Raw genomic sequence first — 18,434 nt, forward strand, 5'->3', positions numbered from 1 at the left:
TGCAACAGTGTGTGTGTGTGTGTGCGTGTGTGTGTGCGTGCGCGCGCGCGTGCGTGCGTGCGCGTGCGTGCGTGTGTGTGTGTGTTGCGTCTATGGATCATCATCAAAACAGATTTGTAGCATTCCTATCCGTTCATTGACAGAAATGCCAGTTAGAAAGATTACCAAATGACCAAAAAGAAAAGAAAACCTAAATCTCACTGTCAGTCGCAGCAATATCGTCAAAAGTATTTGTCAGTCAAACTAATTTTATTTGTAGAAATAATCATATGTTGGTGTGTGCAAACAAGATATTGCCAAGGGAAGTAGTTGAGCTTAGTAAATTATAACCAAAGATCCAGATTAAAGCTGGCTGATCTAAGGTGCTCAACCAAAACGTGACAGAGAATAACAGAGAAAATCTGCACGCAGAAAAGACATTGTCTTCGTTAGCCAGTGAGGAGCTGTTGCTGAGTCACAGTGATCTGATAAATGGCGAATGGCGTGCAAGGATCAGTTTACATCTGCATTGTGGATTATTACATTTCCTAATGTTAACACAGATGGCATGGAGGCATTAATCAGTAAGTCAAAATCAACCTAAATAATTCTGAATTTACTATAACCCCAATGATGGATGCAGGTGTTCCCAAAACTGTACTTCAGATAATTGGACCAAATGGGCTAACACTGGTTTGATCTTATTGTACACTCCACAGCCCTTGTAGTCACGGCAGCACAGATCTTGGCAGCTGTTTTAGCCATTGGATGCATTGACTCTGGTATACCTGTTGTGGGAACGTAGGTTATCACTGGTTTGAACTCATAGTATTAGATGTAGTTTAGCCATTTATTGGTTCGGTTGGCTTTAAATTGACAGATGGAAACAGACAGACAAGGGCATTTGTTGGTGTGGGATAGATATCCTATTTTTTACTGGTCACGTTACAGAGTTTTCATCTGACCACAGCAAGACTGTCAGAGACCGAAACAGTCACTGTCCAACAGAGCTCAAAACATGAGCAGCCAGCACACACACACTGCTCTACATTTCCCCCTGCACCAACACCCTGTTGTGTGCTGATACACACCTGCACCACCTCGTGCCGGTGCATGCTCAGCAGCAGCGTCGACTCAGTCTGTCGCCCTGGCTGGGATCCAGAGCCAGCTTTGGCCCCAGCTGACAGAGTGCTGTTGGTGTGAGTTAGGAAAGGCTTTAACAGAGAGTCACTGAGAAGGAGGGGGGGAGAGATCAAAATGAGGAGGAGCGGGTGAGACAGGAGAGCGAGGTGTGTCTTTGTTTGTAATAGTGGTAGTCACACAATGTCCTCTGTCACTGCGTTAGTTTATTAAAATAAGGAACAGCACTAAACTCATACTGTCAGTTCTGCCGCAGTGCAGGTGTATGATTGAAAAGGGTTTGAAGAAGCAGTTTTTTAAATAACACGTGACTTTTAACAACCTCTATTGGCAACTTGTAGGAACTGCACCACAGATCAAATGTGTATCCCCTGTGCAAGTCTGTGGCAAAACCCTGACACTACTTTGTATAATAAAAAGGAATTGAAATTTTTAGGTGTATTTTCACAAACACACCAAGGTTTTGGCAGCACATTTACTGGTAAACTCTGGAGGTGTACTTGCTGGAAAATAATGGGTTATACATAACTTAAAAATAACAGGGTGTTTCCTTTATCAGCAGGTAATCAAATGTGTACGTACGCTTTTAGCCTATAATAGTCCAAAGTCATGTCATAGCTCATCAGAAAACGCATAACCACATAAAACATAGAAAATACATTGATATAGAATAGAAACAAAGCAGGATTTTAAGTCTCTTCTTTAAGCATTATTTGGAGGCATAAATAACAAAAATAATTGAGTTCATCAGCAGTGGTAGGAGCAAAACAAAAATAAAAGACAATACAACACAAAAGGGAAAAAAAGAAAGGGTAACCACACTCAGTCATCCAGATCAGCCGGTTATCCCAGTTGACGTTTCAGATTTAAGATAGCTATAGTACCCATATTAGCTTTAGCAGCTAACAGCTGTGTAGAGAAGATGGTTAACAGTATTCCAACGTCCTGTATGGGCCATCTTCTGTTATGTTCTCAAATATAGTTTCATTTTATTGTTTTATTTTTTTAAAGGCCAATTTCCCTAAAACAGCTGGGCTCTGTAGTTTTTAGATAACATTACTCAAACAGGTAAATTGGGAATTTGTTTGGGTTTTAGCCACAAATGAAAACACAATTGTGAGGGTAAATTCATATTTGGTTTTGCAATTTTTATGCAAATTGTTGACAAAATAAAAATAAGACATCACTAGACCTATCCTGTATGTAAGTATGTAATTAAAGCTGTCCTGCACTAACCCTGAAAACTGCAGTTGTTTGGTCATGGCCACTGAGGTTTACCTCAAGCAGAGAGATTATTTCGGCTGTCAGCAGCTTATGTCTGCCCCCCTCCCCTGCTGTTTGGCTCCTGTGTACCACTGACAGCAACATACAATAGGGAAACACACAAATACACTCGGACTGTTTTATACAGGCAATAAGCAGTGAAGAGTTATAACGTGAGACAATCGAGAATTACATCATGGTTGGTGACTTTTTTTGATAAAACTTTGATAATTAAATCTGAAAAAAAATCTGCTGCAGATACTGTGTGTGTGTGTGTGTGTGTGCGCGCATAAAAGGTGTCTCTTCCATTTCAAGTGTGAAATAGAAACAGATATCCTGGACCTTTTTAAGGTTTTTTGCAATATCTTATTAGCTGGATTAGCAGATTACAATAAATGTTACATTAGTAATGAAACAGTTATCATCGTGCTTCTGATAATCATAACAGTGATGTTAGCAGGAGGGAGAAAACTGAAAGAGACACAGTTATGTTTGTTGTTTTGTCACTTCAGCTTTTTCTCGTGGCTCTTTTTACCTTGGATCATTCGGTGCCTTGAGTTCAAGCAGCAAAACCGACGCGTCGAAAGACCGACGCGTCAAAATGGTCATAGGTGTTATTAACATGCATTTTTTTAAATAGCTGTATGAATATGTTAGTCGATGAATGGGTAGTTTACATTCTCACTGAGAGTCTAGGTTTAGTATCTGTGTAATATTCCAGAATTATATTTTTCATAAGATGTTAAAGTCGAGACATAGAAAGTACACAGCTGCACGTGTGAGCTGAGGCTGTTTCATGCAGCTCTTGTTGAAGGCTTTCTAAAAAGTCATGCCTTTTTTATTTTAGTTTTTGTACGTATGGTTGTCTAATTTATTCTTAAGTTTTCTTTTTGAATGTTACACAGTAAAATGAATTGGACTTTTTTTTGTGGGGGGGCTATTTTTGCTTTTTTTCTACTTGACGACTAGCTTTTATTTTTGACTAACCTGATGATCTTCAGCAGTATAAAGAAATATATCCATCAGGTTTACTAAATATGCTAGTTCTTATTCTTAGTTCACATAAATGCTGTTGAACAGACATTTCCCCACAAATAGTTTTCCTCTCCAATGAAAATGTGTTAATATTAGGTCACTTTTATAAAGCTCCACTTGCATGTCCAGTTACCTTGTTGGGTTTGCTGGATCCCCACTTGATTTTCTTTTTATTTGTACACTATTTGTTGAATTGTTTCTGCTGTACAGTAGAGTGTGTTTTTACATAGTATTTGACGTGTAAAAGTCTACATAGCAGTCCTCTTTCATTATTCTGTGCAAAAAACAAATCTGCCAGGCAGCTGTGGATAGAAAACTGTTTTTATCTGATGCTGGAGTTTTTCTTCTGCTGTCCATACAGTCTCATTGTCTGTATACATTAAACTACGTGACACATGCATTGTAACGCCTCAGATGAACCTGTACAGGCTTCAAGAAACGCTCTGTGTTTTGATTTTATTGAACTGTATTCATCAGGACCTGAACAACATACAACATTTTCCACAATGTGACAGAAGGCAAATTGTTGTGGGGGTTTTTTATTTAATGTAAATGAATGTCACCATTCTCAGCAAAAATAAATCTTTGTCCTTTGGTTTAAAATACAGATTTGTCAGTCTCGTTTTTTGGAGGCGGATGTATGTTACAACAGTGATATCATGAGTCCACATGTAACTGTACACTGGTGTTACCTCTGAAATAAAGCCAGTTAAACAGTCAGCAGTTACAGCCAGTGCAGTGGATGCCTCCTAAACCATTTCATCTTAATCGCAGTGGTTGAATTGTACAGCCAGAGCTTGATTAGAGATGCAATTGGAGTAAAATGTAGCTGTCTCCAGATGTGACATTTGGGTAAAAACAACATAAATGCAAATAAACTAATCAGTACAAGAATAAAAGTATATATACACAAATAGAGCCTGTGTTTATCAAATTGATGAAGTAAAAATCCTTCACCTTTACTGCTACTTACAAAGTTTTTGCTATTTATCAAGTTACTTAAAAAAAAAAAAAAAAATGCTCTGAAATTTAACAGACCCCCAAAGTGTCCTAAGCTGGTTTAAGATCCTGTGACAGAGACTAGCTCACATCTGTTTTGGAGTGACTGTACTAAATTAGGTCTTTTTTAGATTGTTTACTTCACATGGGAATTGCTGGGAAAACACTGGACATATTGGGGGATTTCACACGAATAAAATACACTAAAATAAAAAATGTCTTTGCTAAATAACATCACAGGCCAAAAAAAGCATGTTTTTGAAGATTAAACAATATGGCAGATAAAGGTTAAATCCTTGTGTGTGATTGGCTTCTGCCCAAAGCATACATGTGATTATTCATGTAATACGAGAAGTGCTCTTAAACGTTATTCTTATGTAAGTAGGAATAATTTGCTTGATCTATTTTTATGCTACTAATTCATTCCTTCATTGTCCTGCTTCCTAAATCAACAGATGTACCCACCATTTCCCTCCACAAATGTGAAAGACATAACCACTGGGAATAATGGCAATATCTTGCCTCTCATGTTGATGACCTAGTTTTAGACCAAGCAGTGTATAAAGAACATAGTTAAACAATCAATGAATCTTATGCATTTAACACAAACAGGTCGTGGCCCTGTTATCTTCTTACCTTTTCTTGAATAAAAAGAAATGAAAAAGATTGGACAATCACCTTTCCCATCCTTGCCCATCTCATTCATTCCAAACTGAGACTTTGAGGTCTTAAAGGCTCTTATTTTGTATTATGTGTTTTGTAATTTGTAGTATTCAACTGCGTCTACCTGCTTTCTCTTACAGAACAATGTAATCAGTCAGGTTGTGACGGGGATGCACTTTACAGTAGGTCTGTACTACAGGAAGGTACTGAGGGTGTTATCCACTGTGGCAAGATGCAAGTACTCAGGATTGCCGCTCTCAGACTCCACCTCTGATTCTTGGTTGTTGTGGTCCTCCTTGCGCTGACTCGAGAGCGGCCTCTTTCTCCGGACCGAGCGGCGAGAGCGGCGCTCCAGGCAGGCAAGGATCATGTGGGCGAGGTCCTGCTGCAGCCGCTGGAAGTTCTCCCTGGAAAAGCAGGAAGCAGCTTCAAGTCAGGCTCAAGTATCCTGTCAAGCTACAGTAAATGTGCAGTAGAATACCAAACACGTGTCCTAGGGTCAAATTTGAAGTCGAAATGTACAAAGCTGGTAAAACAAATAAGACACTAACCTAGGATTATTATCTATAATATAGAAATATTAATTTTAACAGGACAAATAAGTATAAAAACAAATGAGACATAACATCTTAATTAGTAGAACAGAGAGAGATTTTGCTTCCAGTCTTTATGCTAAGCTAAGCTGACTGGCTGCTGACTGCAACTTTATATTTATTGTACAAACATGAGAGTGCTGTCAATCTTGTTATCTAACTATTGGCAAGAAGTTAAAACAAGCACATTTCCCAAATTTTACATTTTACTGACTGTATTTTTTTAAAATCATTCAGCTTTAAAGAAAAAAATTATGTTGTGGAGAGTGGGAATATAAATCTTTATATATTCCTGGAAAAGAGAAAGCCTCTTGTAACCTGCTCACAATGATCCTAATGTGACATTTACACCCTCAAACACATCCAACAAATTTCAGCAGGTGGAGGGTTTGCTTACGTTGTGGGGGGAGTTGGGAGGTCGTAATCTTCGCCCGTCTCACCTGTCAACCAGTAGGTTGTCTCTGTGCCTTTACCCTTGGAAAAAACCCACATTAAAACATTAAAACATTTTACATCCATGTGCAGCGGTTCAAGTCTGCAGCCATTCATACCTCAATCTGTGCCTCTGGATTCATTTCAAAATGGCTCATTTGTCTGGTATGTTAGTAGTAGTAGTAGTAGTAGAGTAAAGTTAATAAATCTTTACCTTCAGATACGTTTCTCCTCTCATTTCATACTCAAACTTGCAGTCTGTCCTCTGAAGGATATTTATAGTGGGCTGGCTGACGTGGATCCGCAGGGCTGGAGGATATTATAAGATAAAAACAACAGGCATCATTTGTTTTTTACCCAAGCTTCGCTGTTTGAATTAATTTAATTATGTTGATTGGTAGGGTCTGTAATTGCACATGAGTAATGGGCAGCACATCGCTCTTGCAACTCAACCATACTAGTTGGCATCATGAACGTCAGTGTAAATCACTTTGCTCATTAAATGTCTCCTGGTATGCATATATTTATTTGTGTACTCACGGTGTCCTGTAGACTCCATGCGAGATGCCGTGTTGACTGTGTCTCCAAATAAACAATATCTGGGCATCTTTATCCCCACAACACCTGCTGCACAGGAACCTGGACACCAATACATTAACACACAAATATTCAGTCAGTTTAGACAGACAGAAGATCAGATGTGCAAGGATTCTGAAAATGAATGCTCTTATCTATGAAGGACCTTCAAATCAAATGAAATGACAGCAGATCAAGTCGTTTCAGATGTACAGGCAAAGATTTTGTGCCATCTACCTGAGTGCACACCGATGCGTATCCACACAGGGATACCAGGCAGGTGTCGGAGCTGGAAGGTACCCATGAAGGCCAAGATGTCAAGCGCCATGCGACAGATATCCACCGCGTGCCTGTTCCCATTTCGCTTCGGAAGCCCGGAGGCCACCATGTAGGCGTCACCAATCGTCTCCACCTGCGGGTAGATAGATGAAATGATGATGTCTGCGTTCTGTGCTGGCTGTCTTTCAGTCTATCCGTCTGTTCCACCCGTGTCAATACCTTGTATACGTCGTGGTGGTCAACAATGCTGTCAAATCCCTTGTAGATGTCGTTGAGCATGTCCACGACTTCCATCGGTGTGCTGTACTGGCACAGAGTGGTGAAACCGACTATGTCACTGAAATATATTGTCACTTCATCGTACAGTTCTGGTTCCACCACGCCGGTCTCCTTCAGGCTCTTCACCACCGGGCTGCACAGAGAGAAACGTACAAAGACAGACAGAACAGGATGATCCACATGTGCCTTCATTCCAGTTCGAGCTAAACCACCAGTTCCCAAAAGTCCTATAATTCTACTGTACGATCAAGTATTTGCATTGAACACCAAAACCAATTCTCTACTGGAGTACATGTTTGGTTTTGGTGTCTGTGCTCTCGGGCCAGTATCTAAAAGATGTGGTGTGCTCCTTCAAGTGTTAACAGACCCAGGAAGCAGCATGAAGTTGAGGCAGTCTGCTCTGTCCCTCTCAGCTTTGTAGAGGACTGTTCTCTCCTCCACCAGGTACTCCAGGTTTCTGGAATACATCTGCAGCCGTCTGATCATGTTATCCATGTAGCTCTCATTGTCCTGGTTATGAATTTTACTAAAGCACAAGGGAAGGAAAAAACCTTCATTAAAGCCAACTGCAACACATTTATTAGAGCTTCTATAGGTTAAATTTGGCTACGTACACCAATCCCATAAAGACAGTGATTACCTGATGATTTTCCCCAGACAGTTTTCTACCTTCCTAAAGTCGGGTCTTTTTTCTGGATCCTCATCCCAACAGCTTTTTATCAACATGTATACCTAGGAGACAGAAGACACCAAGCTTTAAAGACTTATCCGACAATACACACACAATCACCGATAAAACTGGCATTAACTCACCTCTAATTCTTTCTCTGAAGCTGTCTCAAAGTTAAGATCAGGTCTGAAGTAGGACATGATGACCTTTGACAGTTTTTCTGTTGGGATACACAGACATTAATTTCAGCCAAAAAGTCACTTACTATATCTCTGAGTGTGAGTATCAAAGCAAAATACTGGCTTTGGAAAATCAAGCAATTAAATGGCTGCCTCTTGAATTAATTCATTTGATGTGAATTCACCTTGTGTGTCTCTCAACATCTCATTTTGCATCTGTTCGTTTAAAGATAAGGACTGTTTATGGACAGTTTGATATGTTTCTGTTGGATAAATAAGGACTGTTATTTGGAATATGGACTCATTTATGTTTATTATTCTTTAAAAACATATATGAGGCTTTCCATGCAGAGAACAACAGAGGATAAATGTGTTGATTTTAAGGGAGAGTTGAAATAAAATATAATGCAGGATGAGAAAACAATTGAAAGAACCTCCCCTGAACTCAGCAAAAAGAAGAAAATATCCTCCCCCCCTTTCTCACTCCTTTTCTAATAACATTCATACAGTCCCTTAAGAAGAAGAAGAGTTTAATTATTTTTATTTTCAAGGGCTCAGTGTGTGAATGTGGGGGTGGTTGTGTAGGTGTGTTTCACCTGCACGGTCGGAGCAGCACTTGGTGTAGAAGGTGTTCTTTCTGAGAACAATCTCCTGAGCAATGATGGCAAAGCTGTAGACATCTCCTTTCTGAGAGGTGCCCTGTTTCCTCAGGTGCTCCGGAGCAGTCCACAAGTCTGATAGGAGGAGGAGAAAGGAGAAGAAAGTGATGAAAGTGAAGTAATGAACACTTAGTGAAGGATGAGGACTGTAGTTGTAGTACCTCTGCCGGGGCAAAGAAAGGTGTTGCAGCCAAAGTCTGTGATCTTCACCACCATGCGGTTGTCCACCACACAGTTGGTGGACTTGAGGCGTCCATGCACCTGGATTTCACTGGCATGGAGGTAGGACATGCCCTGCACAGAGAGGAGGAGGAGATGAGAAGGTTTAGATTAAAGGCACAGTAAGTGATCTTTAATGACCTCTGCTGGCGGCCAGGGGGACTGCAGCAACAGTTCCTGTTGATGGATGGGTGTAACCTATATCAAACATTCTGCTTGATATAAACCTTGTTAACCTCAATCATACAGTTAATGCTATTGTACTCAGTTCGTGTTATGGCAATTGTTGGGGCTAAGGCATCAGTAACACATTATCGATTACCTTTCTCATAACTATGTAGTGTGAAGTATGATTTTTTTTTTTTTATCACAGACAATGTGGCTGTATTAGACACAGGAGTTTCCTGCTCCTTCAAGTTGTATGGAAATCTAGGTTCTACTTTCTACAAAAGTAACAAAATTCCAGTTTAGGAAGCAACAACTGGAAATGACTGATTATATTCATTTATACAATGTAATTAGTCCTGTTTTTAATACTAAAAATGTATCTGAGTACTGAAAAAATCCCTGACACAGCTACTACTATTGAATATGTCATCCATGTTGTTAAACTGTGATAACATGCTAGAACATATGGCGCCTACTCTTCAGTCAATCATAAAGCTCTCTCCGATATCACGTGCCGGCAGTATATCACTTCAGTGTGACGTAATGTGACGTTCAGCAGCGGAGCGCCGAGTTTCTGTCTCACCTTGGCGATGTCGTACATGACGGAGATCTTGAACTCCCAGTCCATGAAGGTCTCCTCTGGGTACGAAACCTTGTCATTCAGCACATACTGGAGGAAGAAATGGACAGAGGGTATGATTGTGGTAAAATGATTGTAATCTGAACTCATATTTCATCTTTTATTTCTTGTTCTGTAAGCTACTGGTATTCAGAATAGTCTTTTGATATATGCAAACTGAACTTGAACTGGACGTGTGCATGCCATACGTACCCTGAGCGACCCCCTCTCTCCGTACTCAAACACCCCGAACACACCCTCATCAAACTTCACTGTGCCATAAAACTTAGTGAGGTTGTAATAGTCGATTTGCTGGAGCTGCGGAGAAGAGAGTAGGAGGGGGCGTCAAGACATGGAATGAGTAAAACCACAACAAAAACCACCTGATGGGTGTGTGTGTGTGTGTGTGTATCTTACTGCATTAAGTTCTATCATCTGGGTCTCGTTGAAGTTCCCATCTGAGTGCTTCAGCTCCTTCAGAATCACAACCTGAAAATACAACAGCAGTGTTCATACCTATATGTTCAGTACCACTGATTGATTTGAAAGCCACTGCAGGATGTTGTGTCCAGCTACCTTCTTATCATACAACGCACGGCGGATCTTGAAATCCATGGTTTTCCTCTCGTCTTCAATCTGAGTGGGAAATATGAAGGACATTTTAACAGAGCAAACATGGCAGTTTTTTCTTCTTTCAGTGTGTGTCCTACTGCATTCATGTTTAAGAATAAGGTCAGCTCGAGCACTTTATAGAGAACAAATTGTTAGAAAAGGGGTGAGTTCTGTAGAAAATTAGCCCGAGCTGGAGTTTTCACTTGATCACAGATTTCTGACTGAAGGATGAGCTTCAGTGTCTCATACAGGTTAGTCAGTGAGAGAGTTTTGACTAAGCCTGCACTCTATTTACCTTAAGGGAGATGACATTGAGTTCATTGTTCTCCAGCAGTGTGATAAGATCAGAGGCGATGTGGGACCAGCGCTTCCTGAACAGGCGGTCTCTCCTGTTCTGTCTACACAGGAGAGAAATAACATTAGGAAGTATAAAATGAACCCACAAAGATGTGCAAGGTAGTATTTCTTATTACATAAAATTTCTTATTACATAAAATTTACACAAAAATTTACACAAAAACAAAAATAAATTATTTTGAATTGTTGAATGCAGACATACTCTTAAAACATGTGCTTGCTTGTAGCAGGTTAGTGGCCACATTGCTACACTTTTTTGTTTGTTACTGCCACCAACCAGGAATGTGTTTCTTGCAGGATGCAAACAAAATGGGGGACCACTGTTAAAACATTGCTCCACTGGTGGTGGCAAATTCCATCAGGTCGTCACTGTTTACACTGTAGTCAACCAGTCAACACTGTAGTCAGCCAGAAAAATCTACAGTTCTAATTTCTGTTATTTCAAAATAATCCAATACTCATGTTTCATAGGGAAATTTTATTGACATCTGTCTAACGAACATAAACGAATTAAACAGTCCTCACTTGTTTGGTGGTTCAAATGTTGTTTTAAAAAAAATTGTTAATTTTAAATGTGCAGATCGTTCTAAGCTATTGTTTGCTTTCCTCGTTTATCTTGAGCATAATGAAAACATTTAACTATGATCTGCCATGGAAACTGTGTCTGAACCTGGACTTTTTAGCATTCAACAACTACAGTTCCCATACATTTAGAGAAACTGCATGTGTGCTTTCATAGGCGTTCAGCTCACTCTACCAGTGTGCGGTGATGTCCTTGATAAGAAGTTTTATGCATTAAAGTTGGTCAATCACTCACCTGTAGAAAATGAAGGCAATGGTGGCCACCACGACCACTGTAACAGCCAACACGATGACGAGGATGTCATGAGCTGCAGGGCCTGATAGTGTGAGTGAAAACAAACAGTTATTTAATTTTTTTATATTTAAAGATCCCCTCCAGACTGTATTAAGCCATATGTATAAATAGTCTGCTTGGAACAGTAATGTGTAAGTAAAGTAAAGTATAGTAATTGTTATAATTTACACATTCAAATCCATAAAAGACATCTACTCCTTCCACCTCATTAAAAATGCCAGAAGTCCATTCTCAATATATGTGTACTAGAGGCTTCAAGTTTCTACATCACACTGTATAAGTTGAAAATTGGACTCATTGAAGGGAAGGTTGCATTCGTAGTCTCCTAGATCTGCTGGGTCTGTCTGTTATTGGGTTTATCATTCAGTCACTGGTTGACTACAGTGTAAACAGTGACGACCTGATGGAATCTGCGACCACCAGTAGCGCTATGGAGCAATGTTTTAACAGTGGTCCCCCATTATGTTTGCATCCTGCAAGAAACACATTCCTGACACCAGTTTCATTCTTTACACTGGTCAAAAGTTGGTGGCAGTAACAAACAAAAAAGTTTACCAATGTGGCCACTAACCTGCTACAAGCAAGCAAATGTTTTAAGAGTATGTCTGCATTCAACACATTTGATATACACAGTGGGTTTCGGTGAAAAACAAAATGTCAACATGACTAAGTTTTGAAATCTAAAACGGCTACCATTGATTCATGACATGGTATAAAGGGTCAAAGATGGGTTGAACCAGTGCTTTTTTGTGAAAGTGTTTCCAAGCTGATTTGAACTTTACTAAATGCAACCCAGTTACAACAACAATATACATAAATACTTCACTGAAGGTGAAGGTTTTAATCTGGTTTAGTTTCTATTTGTCATGAAAGGATAAAAAAATCTTTTTAACAGTATTATGAAACAGAGACACCACTCCAAACTATAACTGTAAAACAGTAAAACCTAGAAAAAAAAAAAGGTTCCGTCTTTATGACACATCTGGAGCTCAGATCATTGTACTGCAGACTAATAGTCAATCTCACTGACAGCCAGTCGTGACTTCACACTGTCACCTGTCTCACTCACGGTCAATGTGCGTAGGAAGTTTATGATTATAGGTTGTGACGGCCAGCTGACACTATCAGACTGGTTGTGGCTCTGTTTGTGTGTGTGTGTGTTTTAGCTGTACCTCTGTCTGGTCTGAAATTAGGAAGTCTTTTTCCCCAGATGAAGGACGGGTTTGTCTCAATTAAGTTGGTAATGTTGTACTCGGTGTTGAATGTGAACAAAGTTTTATACTGAGGACCACAAGAGGAGAAAATTGTTGGTATATTTAAAGATCTTTGTGAGATATTGCTAAGAAAACATAAATATTTGAAACAAAATACCTTGTTGTCAGTAGTGGTGTAAATGATTGTGAGATTCACGTCCCTGTCTCCATGCTTGTCCAACTTGTAGGTTCCAGCAATTCCTGAGCAGAGTCATAAAAACATCTTCACACACACAAACACTTCAACAGAAGGAAAGGGACTTCTCTATGAGTGTGTTTCTCAATCACACACTCACACCCAATTACGCACAGGCTACTTGCAGCTGCACCCTGCAGGCTATAAAACCTCATCACTTAATCTTGTCAGTGAAAAACATAAATCAGTTGATAGCAGCTGACAGCTTCAGTCTGTTTGGCTTCACGCACAACAGTAACCTATGTCAGCTCTCAGGGTCACTTTCAGAGCCACAGAGGTCGTGCGTACAGCTGTACCTGATGGGAATGTCATCTGCTTTTCAGGTCAAATCAAAGTAGAGGAAAACATTTTTGTGTTGATTGATGATTGTTGATTTGATGATTGCCTTTGTGCCTTTTGAGTTATCACTTTGTTCTTTATTCGTCTCCTTCCTTGTTTTTTATCTTCGATCTAAGTTTTGCATTAAAATGATTTATTAAGCATAAAAAGATAACACACCCACAGCTAATTGCTAGTACGAAAGTTAAAGGTGGGCAGTGTTGTAGCATTTAGTGGCATCCAGCAGCAACTCTCCTGCAAATCACTTTACCCTCCTCTTCCAAGCACGAAGGAGAAACAACGGTGGGTGTAAAAAAAGTTAACGCCCCTATCTACAGTCGGTGGTTGGCTTTTCCATTCTGGGCTACTGTAAAAACATGATGGTTCAATATGGTGGCTTTCATGCAGGGCGGCCCTTGGAGTCTGTAGATATAAACAGCTCATTCTAAGGTAAAAAACACACAACAATTCCTAAGTTCATTCCTATGTTTTCATCCTTACTGATGAAAACATACCTATGAATATTATATTCAATTTCTGCCAAAAGATCCTCCTAAATGTTACACACTGCACCATTAAGTACATTAAAGGTTAATATTAATTTTACTTTCATTTCATCTCTTCTTTCCTCCACTTATCTCCTTCTCTATCTCCTTCCTTACCATTAAAGGAGATGTTTCTGGAGTAATTCGCACTGACATACTCCATTTGCTGCATCTCAGATAGATTTTTTGCAATAATGTCCTTCATCACATTGCCTACCAGCAGTACAGCATCGTGGTAAGCAGCCATGTAATCATTCATCTGCAGAAAGAGACAGAGAGAGAGAGAGAGAGAGAGAGAGAGAGAGATAAACAAATTCAAGATTGGAACTTCTTTCTGTAACAGCTGTTAACACATTTCTTAGGTTGTTCAGAGGAACAGGAGCGCTGATGCTGGAAAGAGATGTTTCTGTTGAATGTTTTAAATGTACTCTTTCAGTGCTGAGCACCACCAAAATAATTCACCTCCACTGTATCGGGATGCATGTAGGAATCTCATAGACAACCTAGGCAAATAAAACCAAAACTATCTGTGTGTTTAATACAGATATGAGTGAGTGACCCTTGGCAAGACAGATCATTGAAGAGAAAATATCAAACAGTTCCTTTAAAATATGGGAAAAGGAACAAGAAGGTTGAGTAATCTGGAGATCCTGTGTTCTCACCGTGTTGTTGTTTTTAAGGTCTGTGTTAATTGTGTAGTTTCTGGTGTTGGGCATAGTCGCCACCAACACGTTCTTCATGAATGGCAGTGACGTTGTGTTGGTGTAGTATATATCGCTGTGGAGAGGAAACAAGAATATTATATATATATAATATAAACACAACTGTCAACTTAAATTATCAAATGCCATTAGTATGAATTAGAAGAAAAATTACATTTTAAAATGTGTCATATAGTGTTTATCAGTGGTTCCCAACCTTTTTTGTCAAACACACCTGACCAGACATTATTTAACCATTAATGAGAGTGGATATAATAGTGGATGTCAGACTTATATTTATATATGAATATTTAGGTTTGTTTGCTTAAGTTTGCATTTGTATTACTACCACTTGGAGTGTCAGAAGCTGGACGTTTTTAACATGTATCCATTACTTTATGCCAATTATTTCTTCATTACTTTGATGTACTTTACTTTACCATTATTTATCTATGAATGCATACTATTATTTAAACCTGATACAGTTTTAAAGTTATTAAGAAACAGTCTCAAATGGATTCTGATTCCTCTGTATGACCTACATAAACAAACAAGACCATCAGCAAGAACATTGGCTATTTCTACGTTAGTTATATTTTAATTTCTGCCACCAGGTCAGATTCCCCTTGATACCTATTAATTTAGGCGGTTGAGAGGGCTGCCAGAATCAACACAAAAGGAAAGTTCCTTGTCGGTGCTTTATCTATTTATTACTTGTAGCAAGCTAACTAGTAACCAATAATTACTTTTAGCTAATTATTTCAACCATTACTTTAAGTGTTTTCAACTCTGTATCCATTACTTTTAGCTAACTATTGCAGCCATTCATAACGTTAAGCTCACTGTTTCTTTTTGCTTCCCAACTTTCATGCCCAATATTTTTATATATTTATTTAATCAAATTTCTGTTTTATCAAATTACTTTAAGTACACCAGACCAAGGATGCAAGTAACACTGGTTTGGAATCACTGCTGTATACTATATGCCAAAGAGGAGATGTAGAGAGAATAGAAAAGAGATCAAATGAATAAAGAGCACTGACTTGTAAAGATCAATAAGGATGAAGAGAATATCACTGTTGTCGGCCTCTTTGGTGCCATTTTTCACCTCCAGTATGTCCATTGGTGATCCACAGAATATGAACACTGCAAAGACAGAAACTGTATGTAACACCACAGACCAGCAGTGTGTCCATTTTTTGCATAGCAGCCTCAAAGGGAGTCAAATATTCTGACCCTGATTTTCATTTAAATTTCCGCTTCAACCTCAAAACCAAAGTTAATACCTAACCCAAATGCCCTCTTTTATAGCTACATCAACATCAAAGCAAAAGCTGTGGTATGTTCACATGTTCACATCCCCTGCAGTTTACCATGATATATTTGGTACCTTTGGAAAGGACAGTTCTGGACAAAGTTAATAGGTAGAGTGGTTTAAAGTCTCAATGGTTGTTGAGACATTTATGGTCATACTTTGCATGTCCAGAGTGGGGAAATTGTCATTATTAACCTCTGAAAGTCAAACTTACTTTCTTCAAGCAGCTGGAGATTTTTTGTACATCAGGTGGGGCAGTGCCTGCCACTAACTGGCTGAGATATCCCTCTCTGAGGTTTCTGTCTCAATCCAGTACAATATTGAGGTGAATGGAATTATTTTAGTTTTTATAGGGATTATTTTATCCTTTCATCTCATCAAGAGGTTTTGTTTTGTTGTTGCTTTAAATACTGTGAGCATATAAATGAAGAGTTGAGCAGTTGAGCAACAACACACAAACAGTGAGGACCAAAAAAGTACACGAGTATTGATGTCTGTAAGAGGTTTCAGAACATTAATATAGCAGAATGTGTTATGTAAAGCTATAATGGAGTCATCCAGTGGAGCCCACACTGCTATCGCAACCTCTCTCTGGTTTTTGTTTAGTTTTCTGATCGGTTTTGAGCTGAGAAGAGCAACTGAAACTGTTCTTTTTCTCCTCTGTGTTGGTGAATCAAGGATTAATTTTGACCAAAGCAGAGTTGGTGATTGTTGTGGAAAACAGTGGAAAGTCTAACAAGGACAGCTTTGGCGAGTTTTATTTTGTTTCTGTCCACTATGAGTGAAGTTATGATGTTACAGTAATATGCATTTGGAGTCTGGTACCAAGTGATGGCAGTATTAGGGCTGTTTCTGGTTAACAAAAGGTATGTCTCTGTAAGTATCTTTTCCTCAATGTTTTCAGACATTTAGAATAACAATCTGAGCCTGTTCGTTGCAAAAACAAGCACTTTTAGTGCACATAATTTGATGGGTGCCCCTGTCTAAACTACTGTTTAAAGCTTATATGGTGGCTATTGCAGCCATTTTCACGAATATTTTCACGAATATTTTGACATTTCAGGGTTTATTGTGACCAAACTAGCATTGGTGATCGTTGGAAAGACAAACAAAGATGGCTTTGATGAGTTTTATTTTATTTCTGTGCACATCCAGTGGGAAGTGAATTTCAAATACATAACCTTTAAGGAGCGCCTGGTTTCCCCTTATTTGGCATGAGATTTGTTAGGGCAGCATGAGGCAAGACTTAGGTGTCTCAAGCCGAAACCATGAGAGTAAACATTCTTGTATAAGTAATACTTTTAATGTCATGTTCATTTGATGTCATGTGATGAACTGAGTGTTAAAATATCCAGATTCATAACCAGAAACTATAATGTTCTGTTATATGTTATTTTTCATGTTGTGCAGAAACTGCACACTACATTTATTTTTGTGTGAGGTGCGTGTTTTCACAGCAATATTAACCACCATTTTTGTCTTCTACTCCCTGAAACGAATGCTCCTTCTCCGCTGTTTGGGAAACAGTATATGTTGCATACCTTACTTTCAATTTGTCACCTTGTCTTTTCACCTTAAAAGTGCAGACAGCTTGTAAAACAGAATGTAAAGTAATTACATACACTTCCATGTATGACAATAGCTGTACAGTAAAATCAGTCAAGGAGATGTGTGTTGTACGTATTTTTAAAAAGACTTACGGTTGCTTGTCCTGTTGGATGATGTAAGTACCTTTTTCAGGTCGTCTAATTTCAACAGCACCGTGCTCTGAATACTCAGAGGAAACATGCCTGCATCCAGAGCATTTATATACCTGCAGAAGAAAATCACCACATAAAAAACAAAAGATTTACTAAGCCATGTGACAGACTGTGATATCACTGTTTTGTTCTTCTACCTAAGTATTTCTGTTACCAAAAACTTGGTTCCATATTTTTCTCTCACTGTTATGATATCACAAACACTAACACATTCAGATTAGTCACCATGATGATTATAAACTAACATGACCAACTGTGCAGGAGAACTAATGTTTGTCAGACTTTGGAAGACAGCCTCTCATTTTCTTGTCAGTCCTTCACATTGTATTTAATGTCCTGAAGCTGTTCACATTCAGATAAAATGCTAAAATGTAGGTGCAACATGATCACAAGCAGCCAATGTCAATTCACACAACACAAGATATCCCCCCTTCTGTTGTAGATGTGAAGTAAAAAGGCAAAATTACAACATCAGAACACTTTCTTGTTGCTGAAACGCATAAACTAAACGGGCCTGAAGCCATTCCCCTGCAAAATGAACAACAGCTGCAAAAAAAGAAGAAAAGACCTGCCATTGCAATAAACACTTGATAGTTTAGTAAAGTCAGAGTACATATACTGTAATTCATTCACAAAAGTGGTAAATGGTAAAGGGACCTGTACTTGTATAGCGCCTTTCTAGTCTTCCGACCACTCAAAGCGCTTTTACACTACGTGCCACATTCACCTTTTCACACACAGTCACTGA

At 39.0% G+C, this 18,434-nt stretch overlaps 2 protein-coding genes across 3 annotated transcripts in view; one reads left to right on the forward strand and one right to left on the reverse strand.

The window, feature by feature from the left end:
• The window catches only part of kctd17 (potassium channel tetramerization domain containing 17), a 19,159-nt gene extending 15,137 nt beyond the window's left edge, over positions 1–4,022 (forward strand). Inside the window, exon 7 of one of the 2 annotated variants that reach the window (XR_004796650.1) lies at positions 8–4,022. The gene's annotated coding sequence lies outside the window, so the exon portion shown is untranslated. The remainder of the gene's footprint in view (positions 1–7) is intronic. The other variant, XR_004796651.1, reaches the window with a different exon arrangement.
• Positions 4,023–4,798: 776 nt separating this feature from the next.
• Positions 4,799–17,914, reverse strand: si:ch73-139e5.4 (heat-stable enterotoxin receptor). The gene is made up of 24 exons (XM_035669993.1): positions 17,895–17,914; positions 17,627–17,739; positions 15,655–15,757; positions 14,573–14,687; positions 14,028–14,169; positions 12,970–13,052; positions 12,771–12,879; positions 11,539–11,620; positions 10,660–10,762; positions 10,329–10,388; positions 10,170–10,241; positions 9,966–10,070; positions 9,717–9,803; positions 8,908–9,040; positions 8,684–8,821; positions 8,052–8,128; positions 7,879–7,970; positions 7,606–7,764; positions 7,179–7,371; positions 6,918–7,092; positions 6,645–6,743; positions 6,319–6,413; positions 6,070–6,146; positions 4,799–5,486 (listed from the first exon to the last, which is right to left on the reverse strand). Exons 1-24 carry the CDS (start codon positions 17,912–17,914, stop codon positions 5,273–5,275), a joined length of 2,646 nt encoding a protein of 881 aa, XP_035525886.1. The 3' UTR covers positions 4,799–5,272.
• Positions 17,915–18,434: the final 520 nt, after the last annotated feature.

Source organism: Morone saxatilis, unplaced genomic scaffold, assembly GCF_004916995.1.
Source record: "Morone saxatilis isolate NCDOM2014 unplaced genomic scaffold, NCSU_SB_2.0 Contig1, whole genome shotgun sequence".
Taxonomy (NCBI): domain Eukaryota; kingdom Metazoa; phylum Chordata; class Actinopteri; family Moronidae; genus Morone; species Morone saxatilis.